Source organism: Semicossyphus pulcher, unplaced genomic scaffold (assembly GCF_022749685.1).
Source record: "Semicossyphus pulcher isolate SPU_LCO1_2020_fin unplaced genomic scaffold, fSemPul1.0.p SCAF_13, whole genome shotgun sequence".
Classification (NCBI taxonomy): Eukaryota; Metazoa; Chordata; class Actinopteri; order Labriformes; family Labridae; genus Semicossyphus; species Semicossyphus pulcher.
The window spans coordinates 24210785-24229116 of NW_027211637.1; the positions used below are offsets into that span (position 1 = coordinate 24210785).

Below are 18332 nucleotides of genomic sequence, written 5' to 3' on the forward strand. Positions count from 1 at the left end.
GTTTCTTCCTGTTTAATGACATGAGAGGAATCGATCCCCAACTCTCTGCAAGAAGGTGAGAGGCACAGTCCCCAGAACTGTTCCTTTATAAGGTAGTTACTGTATTTAAAAAAACCCCTCATTAAGCTGCACGATGAGCCACAGGGCTGAAAGTGAAGTAGATTAAACATAATTTGGGAGAGGAGAAGTGGCACAAGTGCTCTGTGTTAACACTCACACTAACAGCACCCCTCTCCATCACACACTGCGGGGTGTGCAGAGTTACTTGACACCTCATGGTTGTTGATGGCTCCTCAGGTAATACCGCGTGTCGACCTTTCACGACACAAACCGCTGCAGCCTTCCTCCAACTCTGGCTTTGTGCTCCACCTCCCCTTATCCCCGTCCACATCAGTGGACAATTTTAGCCCTCGGTGCCGAGTGCTGCCATAGCAGAGCCTCTGGCAGGCTGCCAACGCTGAAGACAGGAGAGAGAAGAGAGGGAGAAGAGAGTGCAAGAGAAGAGGGGGTGGGGGGGGTAGGACTGGGAGGGCGACCAAGCAGTGAGTGGAGAGGGAGGGAGATGGAGAGAGAGAGAGTGTGTATAACTTTGGGAAACATTGGAAGAGGCGGCACAGGGAACAAACTTTTCTGTCTTGGCTGCTTCCTTTTGGACTTTTTCACATTTCATCAGACACGTCAGTGTTGACAGAGCAGAAACACGAGATCATCATTTGTTAGCTCGAGTTTAAGAGTTATTTCTTTGTTTTTGAGATTATTTTCTTGTCTTTTTAGATGCATTTTTATCTGATTCTTGCTTCACTGTCTGTGCTTTGAAGAAGACCGCACATCTGAAGCCCTTCCAAACATAGCTGCAGCTCTCTCCAGAGTCTGAAGCTGGACTGAGACGCACATTTAACACACACACACACCTGTTGTTGCTGAGGATTCCCCGGGAGCGCAGTCATGGGCATCTGCGTCACCGTTGCTTGAGGGGGACTGTGTGCGTCCGTGCAGCTGTTATCTGGCCGCGGCCTCGCTGAATGTTACAGTAGAAGTTGACCTGGCAGGCGAGGGTAGAGGAGGGAGATGTCGACGTACTACCCGCGCACCAAGGACCTGACTCGCACCAGGAAGTCACTGACGGAGTCCCCTCCGTCCTCTCCGTCCCCTACAGACAAAAACTACAGAGTAAGAACAGGAGGTTTCCTCCTACTGATTTTAAAGTTTATGTTTGTCCCTGAATGCATCATTTATTTGCTTAGTTTAGTTTCTTAGTATAAATTGGCTTTGTAGTTTTATCAGAACTTAAAGAAAGTGTCTTATTTCCTAAAGGTATAAGTGATTGATTCTGAACCAGATCATTTTTGGCTGGATCTTCTATGATGTCTATTAATTTGTTAAACAATTAGTCTGTTAGTTTATTAAAGCAAAAAGCAGCTGTTTCAATAACATTTTACCCGTTCGTTTTACAAGCAAAAAACGTCACATTTTCTGCAATTTCAGCCTCTCAAATGTGACGAATCGAATCTTTTGCTTGTCATCGATGACCAGAAACTGAATATCTTTGTTATAAACTGCTTAAAAACACTTAAAGAATATAAAGACGCACTTTTCTTTAACATTATCAAACAAATTAATAAAGTAATTAAGCAATCGTTAGTTGCATCCCAAAGTATGTTTTGACCCTTGTGTGCTCTGCGAAATGTAATCTTTTTATAAACGATTATTTCCTCATTTCTACCTCATGGAGTGCATTTGCATGAATAATTGACCATTACTGATTCACTTTATGAGAATAATAACATGATCAAATAACTTGTGAAGCACTTATCGTCTCAGTTTATTAGATTATCAGTGAAGGAGAGGCCTGAGGCGCTGAGAGTCTGACCACACTTACTTTCTGGGAAAGACTTTTGGATTGAAACATTCTGTAATTTCCTGTTATGTTTTTTTCTGTCTAAGTGGCTTATTCTCAGGGGCGTTGTTTCACTGCTGTGTTTATGTCAGAGCTACAGACCGAGCTGCACAAAGTGTGTGATGGACACGTTTAAAGGGACAGAAGGAAGTGTCAAAAACTTTCTCATGTAATGACACTCTTTATACCCTGTGCATACTGTCATATTCCTGTACTTTGGACTCCAGCGTCAGCCCGTCTGTGCCGTATCCACAGTGAATTCATTTTCCATGATGTCAGCCCAAACTGATTTGAGTTTTCATGGGAGAGAAAATGTGATGCAGAGGGGCGTGGAGTCAGGTTGATGGAGTATTTTTAGCACTGCCGCGATGTTTTGATGTGAACAAACCTGGTCCTCTTTAGTAAAACACAATCTGTGTTACAGCTGTGAACAACAGGAAGAGGTGCAAGCAGGAACACATTTGCATAATTGGAGGACACTCATCGTTTGGCAGATGTTCACTGTGGGAAAAGTAACTAAGTACATTAACCCAATGATTATATAATTGCACTTTATTTGAGTATTTCTTCTTTTTGCTACTTTATACTTTCAGGGCTAAATATTCTTCTCCTTACTCCTTTGATAGCTCGAGCTTCTAGTGACGTTTACACTAAAGTAAACATTTGATTAGCCTAGAAAATACGCACATAACAGAGGCTTAAACATTAGTACTTAAACTTTTTGTCATTTGATATTTTAGTAAAGATACAGTACGAGGTTTTTGGGTTAGCTCAGTTGGTAGAGCAGGCGCCCCGTATACAGAGGCTACAGTCCTCGCACTGATCACAGGTTCAACTCCCGGTCTGTGATCATTCGGTGCATGTCATCCCCCACTCACTCCTCCCCACATTTCCTGTTCCTATCTTCAGCTATTCTATCCAATAAAGGCAAAAAGACAAAAAAAGAAAAAGTATGATGTTTATAAGTTGTGAGAAGTTCCTCCAAATTAAAGTTTCCACAATAGATTTGACTTCAGTGGAAACTGGTTACCCTCCAAAGCGGCAAAATGATGCATAAATTCATAAACAATGAGTGTGTCATGACCTATGTCATGTTTTTTGTTCTGGTTTGAATGTCGCTCTTTGGTACCTTCATGGTTTCCTTTAGCGTGAATTTGTGAATTGATCATTCGTTATGGATCATTTCTTTAACATTATGTTTGTTTATGTTATGTTTACTTAGTCAGGAGGCTGACGTTAGTGATTAATTAATTTGTTTATTAGTTTACTTGACCAGCCCCTGTTCACAATCTGTTGGCCTGTTGAAGGTCGAGCACCGAAACATTGCAAGTAAATAAATATACTTCCTGCAAGTTGGACAGTGTGCTGGAGTTTACTTGCAATTTTGGCAAGTTGAATATAAACACATGTGACAGAGTTGAGGTTATCCCCTTGTTTTGCTCATTACTCATCTAATGACCTTTATGTTCCCCTTGGGAGGGGACCATACCCTGATGGGAGCCACTGAACCAAAACAAGTGAAGGCCATATAAGGTAGTGAAAACAAGCTCCACTTTGAATTTCTCTAGTGAAATACTGATGCATCGTTATTTTACTCATGTACGATTTTAAATACTTTTACTTGTAAAGCTGCATTTTCTCATTGTGGTATAAGTACTTTTACTTAAGTTAAAGATGCGCACTTCTTCCACCACAGGCATCTTGAGTCAGGCTCTTGCAAAAGAACAGAAAAAGATGCTCTCAGTGTCTCTGTGACCAGACAGCCTCAGATAACCTGTAAGGAGTTAATAGCAAAGGAAGAGCAGCTGAAGTGAAAGAGGTGAGTGAATGTGGAAGAAACGTCTTTAATGGTTGTGTGTGCCTTGCCATTTCCACTGTCGGGGTGAAGCGTGTGTGTGTGTGTGTGTGTGTGTAGCTCAGATTTTCCTACTGCACAATCCAGTCAGCTCTGAGCCACTGATGCTGTGACAGAGCAAGTGGAAGAAACAAAAGAGCAGAGAGGAAGAGCGCAGAGTCTCCTGATGATGATTTCATTGGCTCTCGCACGCTGCTGGTAACATTATCATGTAAACACTGCAGCAGTGAGCTCATGCAACCCCGCGTCCACCCCCTGGTGTGCACGATGTTGGTCCTGGCAAACCAAAAAACTGGAGGCCGACGTGTTTACAGAGCGCCCGCGGTTCAAGCACGCACCCGTTTGGAGGCTGTTTCCATCAGTCTGACACCCTGTTGTTTTTTTATCCCCCTCCAGTTGATATTCTCCTCCTGCATCTGCTCGGCCTCACATAGTTTGCAGAGCCTCAAAGGCCACTTCTGACTTCCTCTGATTCTCCTAACAAGGGAATCACTCTGGCGCAGCTGCTGTCAGACGTACAATTTCGACTATGAATCATTTTGTGGCTCATAATGGACAAAACAGCTTCATGATGCAAGCATGTATCTAAGAGCACGTGCTAGTGTTTGCTTTCCCTGTTTAATAGAATCAGGTCCTTTAAATCTCACCACACTCACCTAAGATTCACTAATTTACGTTTCAAAAAAGTAATTTCACCGATTTGCTAATCCTCTCGTGTGAAATAAGTTAGCGAACAGGAATTTAAACTCTTGATAGAGTTTGGTGAAGTTACATTTCCCTAAAAGCAGCCTTTCTGATGATTTATTCATGAAAACCAGGCAGCCAATCATCCTGGTTGATTAATGAAAATGCACCAAATCTGATTAAGGAATCTCCTCAGGATTGCACGAAAAAGAACAGAGTGAGAGCTCCTTTTGTCTCCATCCTTGGCCCTTTCTCACTTGAGGTCATGGAGGTCTGTATTTTCCTGGATGGCTCTGCTAAAGCACATGACCACATAAGGACAGGCAGCGCTGGCTCAGTTATGTAAACACTTGCTCCTTTGACACTGCGAGAAATATCCCCCAACTTGCCAAATGTGAGCGCATGAATAACAGTGCGCTCCGTTCCCTTTGACATCAATTGTCCTCCTATAAAGCATGTAATGTGTACTACATCTGCTTCATGTCTCAAACGTCTTAGATAACCACCCAGGACGTTTACAGCAGAGCTGTTTCCAAAAAGAGGTGTTTAAAGCCGTGTTACTCTGGCAGGACGGCAACTCCAGATATTAGAATTGAGGAGTTCAGTTTCTGAGACTGTATCAGATATTAAAGAGACGTCAGTCTTGCCTCATATTTACATTTTCTCTGTCTTTCCTTCTAGTCTCTGACTGATAGAAAACAGAAACTTTACCATATAATGTTTTCCTTCCTGCTACTGATTCAGAGACTTAGACTTCATTATTTGCTGATATCAAGAACCCCAACGATAACAATTAAAAAATATATATATTATTAATATTATTTTAACAACTATACAATATATGTCTGTATGGATTTAGTATGAATCCTATCATTGTTGTATGGCCTGACTTAATATACTGAAGGAATGCTAACCTTAAAAGAAGCTGAACACCTCAAAACAAGTGAAGCAGCCCTAATTGTTCACTAATTTGTCTACTGGAGCCATAGGTTGTATAAAAAGATGGATGACATGACAGCTCCCTAAAAGTGAAGCCAAACCCTCTCTATCGCCCGCTGCTGACTGGCTGCAGTATAGGTCATAAGCCCCGCCTCCTTCATGTTAACAGATGGGACATGAGTCAAACTATAAAATCAAAATACACGGCAAATACATTTTTCTCAAACATGGTTTCTGTCATTATAGTTAGTTCTTATCATGCTGATTTACGTCCAAGTGTTAATTTTTCGGACAACTTTATTTTTAATTAGTTATTTGATGCTGTAAAAAGGATGATTGACAGCTCTGTTGACATATCCGGCTCCTGCAGCCGATCTGTTCTGGATTAGCAGAGTAGAGGAGGAATGGCGAGAGGAGACGTAACTGAAACAATCACTGCAGTCAAAATGACGTCACCATCGCAAGATCACGGGGGCTATTTTGGCTTCAATTTTGTACAATGAGAGCAGATGGAGACGTGACGTCCTAGAAACTGTTTTATTTTGTCTTTTCATTGGTTTTATTATCCTAATGTTAATTTAAAGTGAACACAGCCTTAACATGTGTGATAACAAAAAACCTTTTAACTGACAATTTGCTAGCTTAAGCCTTTCAACCTTCGCTAGCACTACACCAATGTTTGCTTCGGCTTTCTTGAAGAAGAAAAAACATGTTGTTTTATTGGGGGCTTTTAAATTATGGTATCAGATCGATGCATTTAAGTTTTGTACCTGCAAATACTCAATACCGCATTAGGCCGTATCTGATAGATACTAAAATTAGTGTCAGAGTATTTTTTATGGAAAAAACTTCCAGCTTTCAGACTCTCATGTGCATGGTTTACAAGCTGATGGCATCATTTTATCCAGTTTAGTTTGGTGCAGAAACAGGTCTTACTAAATGTTAGTGTGTATACATATTTAAAAACCCATTGCTACAGTGTAAGATGCACATTAGCAAAGGGAGGCAGTGGACTACACTACACGGTCAGTTCTGTGCTAATTAATTCATCACATCATTGAGGCAATGTTATTTCTGTAAAAACAGACCTGAATGAAATCCAGCTTGAGAAAAATACACACTCCTCTGATTTTAGCACATTATCCGGACTCCTTGGTGAAATGGGAAAACAAATTCTGCTCACAGCAGGCAACTTGGCAGCCAAATACACAGGGCGAGTCACCGCAAAAACCTGCCAGGACAATCTGCTATCAGTCTGTAGTCTGGGGTCGGACGTCAACCAGCCACACAGGAGATACTTAGCTTCTGATGTCATGATGTCATCTTTATGCTGCAGGCATTTCCGTGGCTGCCGCCTGTTCTAAGAGATTAACCGGGCTCACCGGGGAGGGTTGACCTGTGTGAACCCTGTCGCTGAAGCGTTGGGGTGAATTATATCTCGGGTCTTCATGCACTTCTTCCCTCTGGGACTTCAGGTCTCTGAGCACACTGTGATAATTCACTTGGAAGTTTTGTTTTTGTTCTCTGTGGTCTCAAACTGGAAAATATTTCACTGCCAAGCCTCTGTTGGGTCTTATCAAGCAAATAAATCTTGATCTAAGCGTCACATTTTTTTTTACACTGTGTTGTTCCCATGCTGTGGTGCAGAATGATCAACCTAACAAGGTTTGTTCTTTGTTTTTCAGCATGAAAGATTGTCAAGGTAAGGATTTAACATTGTTTGAAATCTCTGGTGATATAGATACACTTCCTGACAAAAAAAGAAAATGTAAAATGAATGCCCTGAATACAGCAGCATTGTGTTCTGAATGTGTTGCTTGTAGATATGACTCCAGTGGAGAGAGTGCAACAGACAAACCAGTGGGCCGCACCAGCTCTTACTCACGCAGAGAGACGAGGCTGGGTGCTCTGAACAGACAGGAGCAAGACTCCGGCACCAAAGACTATAAGAAGGTAGTAACTGTAACCTCATCCTGGATACTGTATGTCTGTTTGAGAATGATGCAGAAAATAATCAAACTAAATTAAGAAATACTTTATTTATTTAATTTTTATTTGTATAGGGACGAAGTGTGAAGCAAGCAGACCGATGCCTCACACTACTTATAGCATTTATAGCCTTAGCTAATTTGCAGTGGCCGTCCCTAGACGGGCCTTTAAAGTACATAAAATCAACAACAAATACACACGAGACCGTACAAAACAAACTCAACAATAAAACAGACATACAACAAATAATTATGTCAAAAATTATGAATTATTTTACTTGAACCACTAAGCAGATTAGCTTAACAACGCTGCATGTGCTATCTACTAGCTGAATCAACTAGGCTAACTAGATATCGGTGGCTATGCTAACAGGTTGTGAGCGTAGAGAGACCTCTTATGAGCAGATGCTAGCAGGTTCATTGAAGAGTTAACTCTGACCTGTTTTATTCAAAAGCAGTTTTTTATTGGTTGACAGACGGGAAGTAGTTCCTTAATATCCTGGCAAGCATGAGCTAGCTTACTCTGCTACCCAGCCTTGTTAATTAGCTTGCTCAGTAGCTATGTGCACATGATCTCAAGGGATAGTTTTGATACATATACTTCAAGGCTGGCCTTGTCATTAAAATATTAATGTGGAACTTCATTCTCTGATTGTTACGTGATCACTTTTTGGTGTTTGGCCTGACTTGGCAAAACAACAACAAAGTAGCTTAGCCTTAGCTTTAGCAGCTATGGTTTGATTTGGTAACAGCTTGTAAGCTTGATAAAGTGTGATTGGGAAAAAATTACACTTAGAAATAAAATATACTTTTGTGAAAGGACTTTTGGAAATATTTTTATAATGAAATAAAAAAGATTTCCAATAAAACAGTTACTTTGGAACTAGAGCAATGAAATTAGAAAAACACAATCGTCTTTGGTTTAAACTATTAAAGAGGCCAATTTAAATCACATAGGGCTCCTGCATCACCGTTTCTGCTCTAATGATAGAGTAATAAATGTATGTAATAAATCTTTTTTGTTAATTAAATACTCAACACTTTCAGGATTTATGTATTTTTTTACTTGCTAACTTTTGTATTTCCTTGTTCGGTTAATCTGTTATTTCTATCTCTATTTTTTCATCTTAAATAAAATGAGTAAAACCTTGATTGTCCTAAGTTTTAGATGCACTAAAAGACCAGAATCTTTGGAAGAAAGCTACCTAGTGTTTTTATTTCCATTTTCAGATGTATGCAGAAGCTCTGCATGAGAATGAGAGGCTCAAGTCCAGGTTGCAGGACAGCAAACAAGAACTCGTCAAGATACGCTCCCAGCTGGATAAAGTTACACAGGTACAGAAGTGAAGCCTTTAACTTTTTACTGCTTTACCATCATACTTTTCCCATTGGCTGATTACTTAATAAATAATGTTGAAAAATAAATTAGACATTTTCTCTCAGTAACAGCTCTCTTCTAATTTCTAGAGGCACGACAGAATATCAGAGAGATCTTCAGTACTTGATTCGGAGAAAAGGGTAAGTCTCTTGGCAACCTTCTGGCATTTTGGTATTTTCCTTGTTTATGCTCTTCTGCACTATCAGGATGGGTAAACACTCATATCTTTTCTCAGCCTTTCTTGGTCTTCTCATGCTCTAAGTTTCCATGGGATCATAGAGGGATATTTATTTCAGTGTTTTATCTTTATTTACAGGAAAAACAAGCTCTAGAGAAAAGAGTGTCAAACATGGAGGAGGACTTAAAGGTCAGTGCCTGCGAAAATAAACTGTGCTTACACACCACGGCTCATTTTGTCTCTGTTGCAAGTTACAAGTCATTTATTTCACTGATGTTTTTTCCAGATGCTATAAAAATAATAACAGTATTTAAAGGTACACACCTCCAGCCAGGCCCGTCTCACTCAAGCTAAATCAAGCACGCCCAGAGTGTTTTCACAGAGCAAAACACACACATGTAGAACACTCCAGGGTTTTGGTTAGCCAGGTGGATTTGGAGTCAAGGAGAAGGAAGGTTAATGCTTCAGGCTCATTACCCACAGTGTTCTGCTGGGCCACTTCCTGCCAGGCTAAGGAGGAGCCAGTGCTGCTGCTCCTCTGCTCCATTTATCCCACTGTTGGGGTGAACATTGTGACCTAGTTCCAGCTGAATACCGAACCCCGTCCAAGAGCGAAAGACCTGCTTTTGTGAGACATTCCTGCACTATACTGTGTGTATTCTGCCTCACAGAGAAGCTTCAAGCCTGAGTGGATGTGATCTGCACTCCATGTGTTGTGAAAGCAGTCACAGATTAAATGAAATTATAATTTGATTGTTAGGGCAAATTACAGCTACATTGTTATATTCCTCAAGAGAAATATAATCATGCCTCAGGTCTGTAGACAGTGATGACATCATTATAAATAGGACACATGGAGAAGTGTTGAAGCCGGCAGCAGATGTTTGATACCCGTGTTGTCGTGGTTCCCTCAGCAGGACGCCCCAATGCGGTTCCGCTGTGGGTACCAGCCCTGAGAGCTGGCTGTCTCAGGGGGAGGGGGGATGGTGAGTGGTTGCTAAGAAGTAGAAGAGTGATTGACACCTGCCTGTCACCCCACATGATTCTGTTCTGTCAGAGATTCGGGCATGTTTACACGTGTGGACGCACCTTATGATTTACTCAAATATTCGAGATTTAGATGAACGGCACTCACTCACAAAGTCACTTGATCACGAACTTAAAGGTTCTCCACAAGGGGGTGCTGTGAAGTCATTATTGCAAACTTGTGCCACCTAATGGAAAAGAAACAACGATAAAACATAGGACTTTTAGATATAAAATGTTTTTTGTTTTTTTTCGCAAGCAAACAACGTAAGAGCTGCTATTTTGTGTCTAAAAAAAAATGCCCTTTTGGCAATTTGCACCAAACAAAGGCGTAAAAATTACAAGAGCTCTTTCACTCCTTGCCTAAAGATGGCGCTCATAAGCAGGACTTCATCTCCAGTTGAGTGGTGCAGGTTGGATTGAGACATTGTCTGTACAAGAGATGATCTTAGCCTCTGTAACGCTGCCTGTTGATTTGTGGACTAGCATTTTGAAGGCTTGAGTTTGGTGCTTCTGCAGCCGCCATCTTGGTTTTTCTGCAACTTAAATGTACCATATTTTGACAAGGTGGCAGAGCTGGAGACAAGCAAGGTAACTCTAGCTTAGCTAGCAAGTCGCATTCTAAATTCACGGCAACTCATATTAGTGGGATGCTAATTTTTGCTGGCAAAAAATGTAAATGTAATGTCTTTAGGTACAACTGAACACTGAACAAGACATTTCTCAGATTGTTGTGTTAGCAAAATGTCAATCACAAGGTAGCCAAGTCTTAAAGCAAAGCACTGTGTTCTGTGAAGAGACCAGCAGGAGGCAGTTCATAAGAGGAAAGTATTTCATTTAATTAGCAACCTTGAAAAGTAAAAAAGTGCTACATAAATGCAACTACTGACAAGCTCATGAAGTTTCGAAAATGTGAATGTAACTGTAGCTGGGATTAGCCAGTTATCAGTGGACACATGGAGTGTGAATAAACTGCACTACTTGTCACAAATTCAATTTAAACAAAAGGTGAGGACCCAGACGCAGCCTTTGATATCATAAGTTTAATAAACAAAAGGCAAAAAATGCAAAAACATAATCTAAAATCCAACAAAAGACAAAAAAGGAAAATCAAAAGGCAGAGCAAAAAAATTACAACAAAACCAGGAACAGGTAATCCAAGGGACACGAGGGGTCAGGGGAAGCACAAAGAATATCCAGGGAAAAAACACAAGGAACCAAGTGCAGGTCAGGGACATAGACTAACTCCAGAGAAGGACGACACAGGATGGACGACAATGAACAGACAGGGGAGCACAAAAACTAAATAAACTTTAGGCTAATCAGACACAGGTGAGACAATCAAGGGGCAGGTGAAAACAATCAGGGCAGGGCACATAATCAAACCGGCGGGAAAACACACAAAGGCAGGAAGTAAAACATAAGTAGGGCAAGAACTACAAAATAAAACAGGAAACACTAAAAACCAAACTCAGGACTGTGGTAGCAGAACTCAAGCAGAAAATCTCTAGACAATGAAACACAAATGAATTACATAACTAAACAAGACTAAATCAAGGCAAGAACACAATATATTAAATACAAAATGAAACAATAAGAACTCATGACACTACTACTACTACTGTATGTACGTTATAGGAAACCCATGTCCTTCAAAATAAAAGCACAGCATCGACTTTTTGCCACAACTTTTTCTTTTCACGCACACATGCGCGACCCCCTGAAAACAGCTCCTCAACCCACGTTTGAGTCTGGACCCACCAGTTGAGAACCATGGTCCTAAAGCATACGGAGATTGGTCATCATTTTTAATCTGAATAAGACAATATTTCACAAACAGAAAATCATGCTTTTTTGAATAAGACAACAAAATCAGACTTCTTTTTGTAACCAGCAGAGTCGCCCATGCTGTCTGTATAAAGAGCACAGGTTAAAGGCTTTTTTTCAGGCCCAGACTCTATGTCGACTTCTTCTTTATAAGCAGTCTATGATTGGAACTTGACCTCCTCATCTCTGAGCCTGCTGACACTGCAGATCTGTAGCTTCTGGTTTCAGGTGTTTCCCATCAGTAGAACTGTGTGTCCTGTTTTCCCTTTTAAATATAGTATCGATTTGCTAATGTGGGATCATTTTATAGGGTGTTAAATTTCTTACAGAGGAGCTAGATTATTCTCGACAGCCTATGAAACTTAATTAATAGCGACTGTGTAGAATTATCTGCAGGACTCGGGAGTGTGGTCAGATCTAATTTCATATCAAAGAGCTCGATATTAAGAGAGTCTAATAAAGGAAACTGCACATTATGTATTCTTGCCTCACTCTGTCCGTCTCTCCTCTCTTGCCAAGGGCACGTCTCCAGAAACTGAGCTGTGTTATTCTAATACCAGGAGGACATTATATGCATGAAGTGTTAAGTCCAGAACACAGCTCAGATTCAAATTGCATTAATAAATGTGTTTCGGTGCTGTAAGAAGCAGCTGCAGGCCCTTCTTAAACCTCATCCTGGGCCACAATCAAAGCCGGAAACTTGGTTAGCCTGAAACACTCCAAGTGTGTGAGTGTGTGTGTGTATGTGTGTGCTTGTGGTTAACCCTCAGGAAATCGCGTCAAACCACAGATGTTTCAATCGAACCACATTGAGGTTTACCTCAAAAAGTCGGGCCAAGAGGAAGAGGAAATGAATCATTTCTTTTCCCTCCTATTACTGACCAGACTCTCGTGCAAAGTGGGATATAGAGGAGTTTGGATGATGTGAATTTTTATGACCTTTATTTTGAAAAGCTATGCATATAATAACACTTGAACGCCTCACCGCTCTCCACACACAGCTCAGGTTTTATGAGCACAAATTCAAGTAGAACTGGCCTCATCCTCTTCTTTGCTCTTTGCAGCTTCTGCTATTCTTCTTAAAATCTCCCTGTTGTGTAAAAACTCTTTATATAAGTTCCTCTGCTCTGTTATTGTTTTCCCTGTCTGTGTAGGTGAGTGGGCGCATGCCTGTATGAGTGGATATGTATACAGTCTTTCTCTTTGCACATGGCCTTCCCCCCTGCATGCTTTCTCTGTCCGCCCCTCTCTGTATCTCTCTCCTCCTCTGTGCAGGCTTTCCCCGCTCTGGCTCAGGTCCAGAGCTTGCGGAGGGTGAACGAGTGTCTCCTTGCCGAGAATAGAGCCATGCTGCGCGTCCTCGCCCGCCTCTCTGAGACGGCCTCCATGCCGGAGACCGAGGACCTCTGATCCTCTGACATCATCTGTCCTCCTTCCTCCCCCACCTCTCCCCTTCTCAGCCACATAACTTCTGCACTCCTCTCTCCTTCTGGTGCCTCTCTTCAGCCCCCTCGTCCTCTGCTGTGTTCCTCTCAGGCAGGTCCTGCACCTTCCCCATGCTCACTCCTCCCACACTGCAATGCATCCCCTGCTGCACTCTTTTAACCTGGCCTCCTTTATGGCCACCAAAGGGCAACCCTGCTGACCCCTCTCCCTCATAATATCCTCAAAAACCTCATTTCAAGTGTCATTTACGCTACATTCAGCTCGCATCACGCTTCATATGACATTCCTTTTTTTTTTACTGTGTTTGGTTCTCATCTAATTTAACCATCTACATAAGAATAGATGTGTTTATAGCAGCTATCAATATTGCAACAGTCAAATATACTGTATGTGGGTCCTGTGTAATGTGCTGTGCAAAGTTGTTTTCCGAAGAAAAAGCCATCCTAGTCAATCTCCCACAGGAAATGAAATGTGTGAGCTCATTAGCCTTCAGAATGAACAAGAGCTACACCACTGGCTGAGACACAAGCGTAGATATGTGTGTGTATGAACCCTGTCAGAGGAAATACAGAAAAATGTGTCACGTTAAAAGTATAGTTCAACATTTTTAGACATAAGTATGTTTCCCTTATTGCAGATATTCAGTTAAGAAGGTAAATACCACCCTCGTGCTGCTAATATGCAGCCATAGCTAGGAGACAGTTAGCTAAGATTAGCATAAAGAAATTGGAACAGGGAAGTAGTATGCCTAAAAGCATCTATTAAACTCACTAATTAACACGTTGAATAAAAACAAACAGGGTTGACAAAGCTCCAGGAATTCACTGCAACCAGCCAAGAACACATGCACATAACCCCTTGTAACTAACACTATAGAGACTTATTATTATATAGATATATTGTGCTAACTTGTGAACCTCAGAGGCCTTTAAACAGAGCCAGGCTAGCTGTGTCCCCTGTTTCCAGTCTTTATGCTAAGCTATGCTAACTAACTGCTGGCTTTAACTTCAAGTTTAGTGTCCAGAGCGTAGGCTGAATAAAAAGATGGATGACATGACAGCTCCCTAAAAGTGAAGCCAAAACCTCTCTACCGCCCCCTGCTGACTGGCTGCAGTATAGGTCATAAAGCCCGCCTCCTCCCTGTTAACAGATGGGACATTAGTCAAACTATAGAATCAAAATACACGTAAAATACATTTTTCTCAAACATGGTTTCTGTCATTATAGTTAGTTCTTATCATGCTGATTGACGTCCAAGTGTTCATTTATCTGACAAGTTTATTTTTAATTAGTTATTTGATGCTGTAAAAAGGATGATTGACAGCTCTGTTGACAAATCTGGCTCCTGCAGCCGATCTGTTCTGGATTAGCAGAGTAGAGGAGGAACGGCGAGAGGAGACGTAACTAAAACAATCACTACAGTCATTGAAGTTTCCATATCTGTGAATGTTAACCTCAGACCAACACAAGAAGCTGTTCTGCTGTTAAACACGCCGACATGCACCATTGCAAGATGGCAGCGCCTATCACAGGGGCTATTTTGGCTTCAATTTCGTACAATGAGAGCAGGTGGAGACGCGTCGTCCATCTATATATACAGGTCCAGAGTTAAGAGTGGTATCAATCTCCTTACCTAACTCTCAGGAAGGAAGGAAAAATGTTCCTTTAATTCTATTTAATTACTGTGATCATTCATATCACTGACTTGGATTTTGGATTATAAGTGAGAGCACTCCAGAGAGCGTTGGAGTAAACAACATATAAAGGGTCTCCAAACATGTGATTAGCCACAGGTTCTGAACACGTTGGTCCTCCTCTGCTCACTCACCAGTTTTGGGTAATATGTCACAGCTCGCCTACAGCAGAGGGTTATTGTTTGTCTCTAGTAGAGGGGAAATACTTTGGCAAAGAGGGTGGATATTTTTAGTCATTGCTCCTCATGAGAGACGTGACCTAGATTTTGGAAACTGACCCTCTCTCTCAGTGTCTCTCTTTCCGACTTTACTCTCTTTCACTTTTCACACGCAGGACATGTCGTCAAAGTCATCCTCACTTGCATGATAAAGTTCTGTAACGCATGTCCTCATTGCTTGGCCTCAAACTTCACTGAGAGACAGCTCTTACTTTCTTTTTGTGGTGGCTGAAGGTATTTTATCTCAGTCCTGGAGAATCGTGTCATTTTACCACCTGAAGCTGCAAACTTCACACTATCTACAAACCATTTAACATATATATATCTCTGCGTGTATAACAGTGATGATATCTGTTCTAATTTAATCTTGCCCTCTGCTGTCCCAGATCTTAACAGAGCTGAAGTCAGACAACCAGCGGCTAAAGGATGAGAACGGGGCTCTCATTCGCGTCATCAGTAAGCTGTCCAAATGAAAAGTCATCTGAAGCTCCTGCTCTGTGGACGCTCCAACCCTGATATTGGAGGTTGTTTACCCGGGATGTGAGTCTTATCACGTGAGCTGGGTCACATGGCTGCTCCCTACATGTAAATACCTGTCGGACTGTGAAGATCCAAAGAAAGGACGTCAAATTTCAGTCAGTGATGATGGAGTTACAGCTATTTTTAGTATGATGTATTTCATATTAACCAAACAGGGACCAGCTGTACTGTTTGAATAAGGCCCAGTTTAACAACGCCAGGTGTTTGCATGAAGGTACTGTTTCTAATATTATACCTACACATCACACTGAGACTTCACGTTTGTTGCTACATCGTGCACTGCAGAGAAGTGTTTTAATGTTTTCCTGGTTACAAAAGAAGACAGAAGTATTTAATCGCATTTTTGTCATTGAATTATGTTATTTTTTTGGAATGGAGACACATCTATAGAAAATCTATGAACTTAATCAATATGATATTTATACTTAAAGTTATAATCTCGAAGATCTCAGTTGCATTCTCTTTGGCGGCACCTGTGGTGATAAAGTGTGATAAATTGCGGGAGCACACTTCCCAGATAGATCCAGACAGTGTCGCATGTATGACGTCCACGGTTGGCTCTGGTTGTAACTCTTGATTTTCCTCGCTGACGGTCGCTTCCCTTTTAGTCTGTTTGCTTCATCTGAGCGTCGAGTTTGTTTCTTTTTCTTTGGATTTTCACTTATTGTTGAAGTTGTATCTGTAGTCATCGATCTTTTCTTTGTTTGTTCAGCCATAGTAGATTACTGTTTACTCGCAACACTTGCAGAGACCGGAAAAGCAGCCGCTTAGCTCCGCCAACCCTCTCTGGCAGATCAACCACTGCTGGGTGATGGAAAATGCGTCACTAGCCATAGGCTCAATCACCATTGTGTTACCTCATTCAGTGACAGATAGTGACTTAACAGACATTTATTTACATGAAAATCTTCGAGATTATAACTGTAAGTATTTAATCACATTTTGTCATTGAATTATGTGTTATTTTTTTGGAATGGAGATGCATTTATAGAAAATCTATGAACTTAATCTTATGATATTTATACTAATATATGACCGTGCAGGTGTAATAAGGCCCAGCCAAGCGACAAACGGACATCTGAGGAGCAACAACAGTGCTTAAAGACGCACTTCTTTTAATGGCAACAACTTTTAATGGCCATGTTTGTTTCTGATTAAGATTGAACTGAAATTAAGGAGAGACTCTCCAGCTTCTTTCATACATTTTATATGAGATGTTTGGAATACAACAGCTGATTTCATCAATGAAATTTTTACTCCATGATATATAAGAAATACCTCAGGTTTGTCACTCAGCTGTGCCTGCTCAACCTACTCGGTGCTTTGTAAACTCTTAATTTGTGACTCAAACTTCTGTAAACTTTTGACCTAAATCAGCAGAATAAACATGAATGTTTTTTGACAGTTGTGTGTGGTCCAAGCGTCAGGGCCCTGGGATATACTCACATAGATTACATAATAACAACAAAGCCGTAAACCATCTCCAACTGGTTGGATGGATTTTCAAATTTGATCGTTTCCAAAATAACTTTTTTTATCAGCCTTTGGTGGCGTCCCCGGTGCATTTGGTGATTGAAGAGGACCATATGTTAGCAGAGCTGAGGCATATGCACTTTGTACAGAGAGGACAGAGCTGATCTTCCATCACTTGGGCCTCATTAGAAGCAAAGTTTAGTTAATGTAATTTTTTTGTGTGGTTTCAGCCATTCTTCACTTTTTCTTCAGCGAGTGCTTCATAGAGGATTTTTAATTCAGTAGCTGAACTTTAAAAAAAAGCATATCTACACAGGAAGCGGTTTGTGTTTGTGTGAAACAGTGTTATTTTTTATGTTCTAGAGATATATTTATTTATTTATGCATTTCTTAGTTTAAATCTTTCTACTTTGTTCACTACATTATTTTTCTTGAACTTGTCGGCCATGTTTCTGTTAGGTGAACACAAAGGCTTAAATCCTCCCCTTAAAGACGCGCTGTAAGATCACTGCTGACATTTTATCCACCACAATATTGTGTGATGTAATCAAGCACAATGATTTTATGAACTGGCACTATTAAATTACATTTTTACGGTAAATTAAGTTAAATTAATTATTGCCTAAGTCGGCTAAGTTGCCAGTTAATTAGGAACACATGAAATCAGATACTAAAGCCCTTCAATAAATCATAACAATATTAAACTTCTGTTCCGGTCATATTACTTCTGCATTGTGTTGCATTTAATTGAAATCTTTGGATACACAACAATTTGAAACACTAACTGAAACGCTCACTTCACTGCTCCTGGAGAGCTACCTTCCTGCATGTTTTAGGTTTCTCTGTACTTGAACACAGCTGATTTAAATGATCTGCTCGTTATCAACTGAAGCTTCTCAGGGGATTGATAATGAGCAAAACATACGAATCAGGTGTGGAGCACGGAGAAACCTAAAACATGCAGGAAGGTAGCTCTCCAGGAGCAGGATTGGGCACCCCTGCTTTATACCATAAAGAGCGAAGGCAGAAAAGGTTATAAAAGTTAAGTCCAAAATCTGTTGGTTATTAATATAATATTTTATGCAGAAAACTGTGTATTAAGTGAGGACTTGTGTGCTGGAGAAGTGACTTTTTTTTGGGTATCTGCCTTTTCTGTACTTTAAAGCTCCTGTGAGGAACTTTCGGTTTG

General features: G+C 40.8%; 1 protein-coding gene across 4 annotated transcripts; it reads left to right on the forward strand.

Moving 5' to 3' along the window:
• Window positions 1–599: 599 nt before the first annotated feature.
• LOC138589209 (protein phosphatase 1 regulatory subunit 12B-like) lies at window positions 600–18214 on the forward strand. Of its 4 annotated transcripts, none has more exons than XM_069659407.1 (8): window positions 600–1170; window positions 7061–7077; window positions 7199–7328; window positions 8594–8698; window positions 8831–8881; window positions 9058–9108; window positions 9834–9905; window positions 15517–15598. In XM_069659407.1, the coding sequence occupies exons 1-7, from the start codon at window positions 1069–1071 to the stop codon at window positions 9873–9875; spliced, it is 498 nt and encodes a 165-aa protein (XP_069515508.1). In that variant the 5' UTR covers window positions 600–1068; the 3' UTR covers window positions 9876–9905; window positions 15517–15598. The 4 variants fall into 4 exon arrangements, with proteins under 4 accessions (XP_069515508.1, XP_069515509.1, XP_069515507.1 ...); XM_069659408.1 differs by having other exon boundaries at window positions 9837–9905; XM_069659406.1 differs by lacking the exon at window positions 9834–9905 and having other exon boundaries at window positions 15517–18214.
• The last annotated feature ends 118 nt before the right edge of the window (window positions 18215–18332 follow it).

Excerpts from the sequence above, each read along its gene's own strand:
- LOC138589209 (XM_069659405.1), top strand. The coding sequence starts at position 1,069 with ATGTCGACGTACTACCCGCGCACCAAGGACCTGACTCGCACCAGGAAG. Across the intron at positions 8,699-8,830 it reads AGCTGGATAAAGTTACACAG|AGGCACGACAGAATATCAGA; the intron begins GTACAGAAGTGA and ends TCTAATTTCTAG. Across the intron at positions 9,109-13,047 it reads ACATGGAGGAGGACTTAAAG|GCTTTCCCCGCTCTGGCTCA; the intron begins GTCAGTGCCTGC and ends TCCTCTGTGCAG.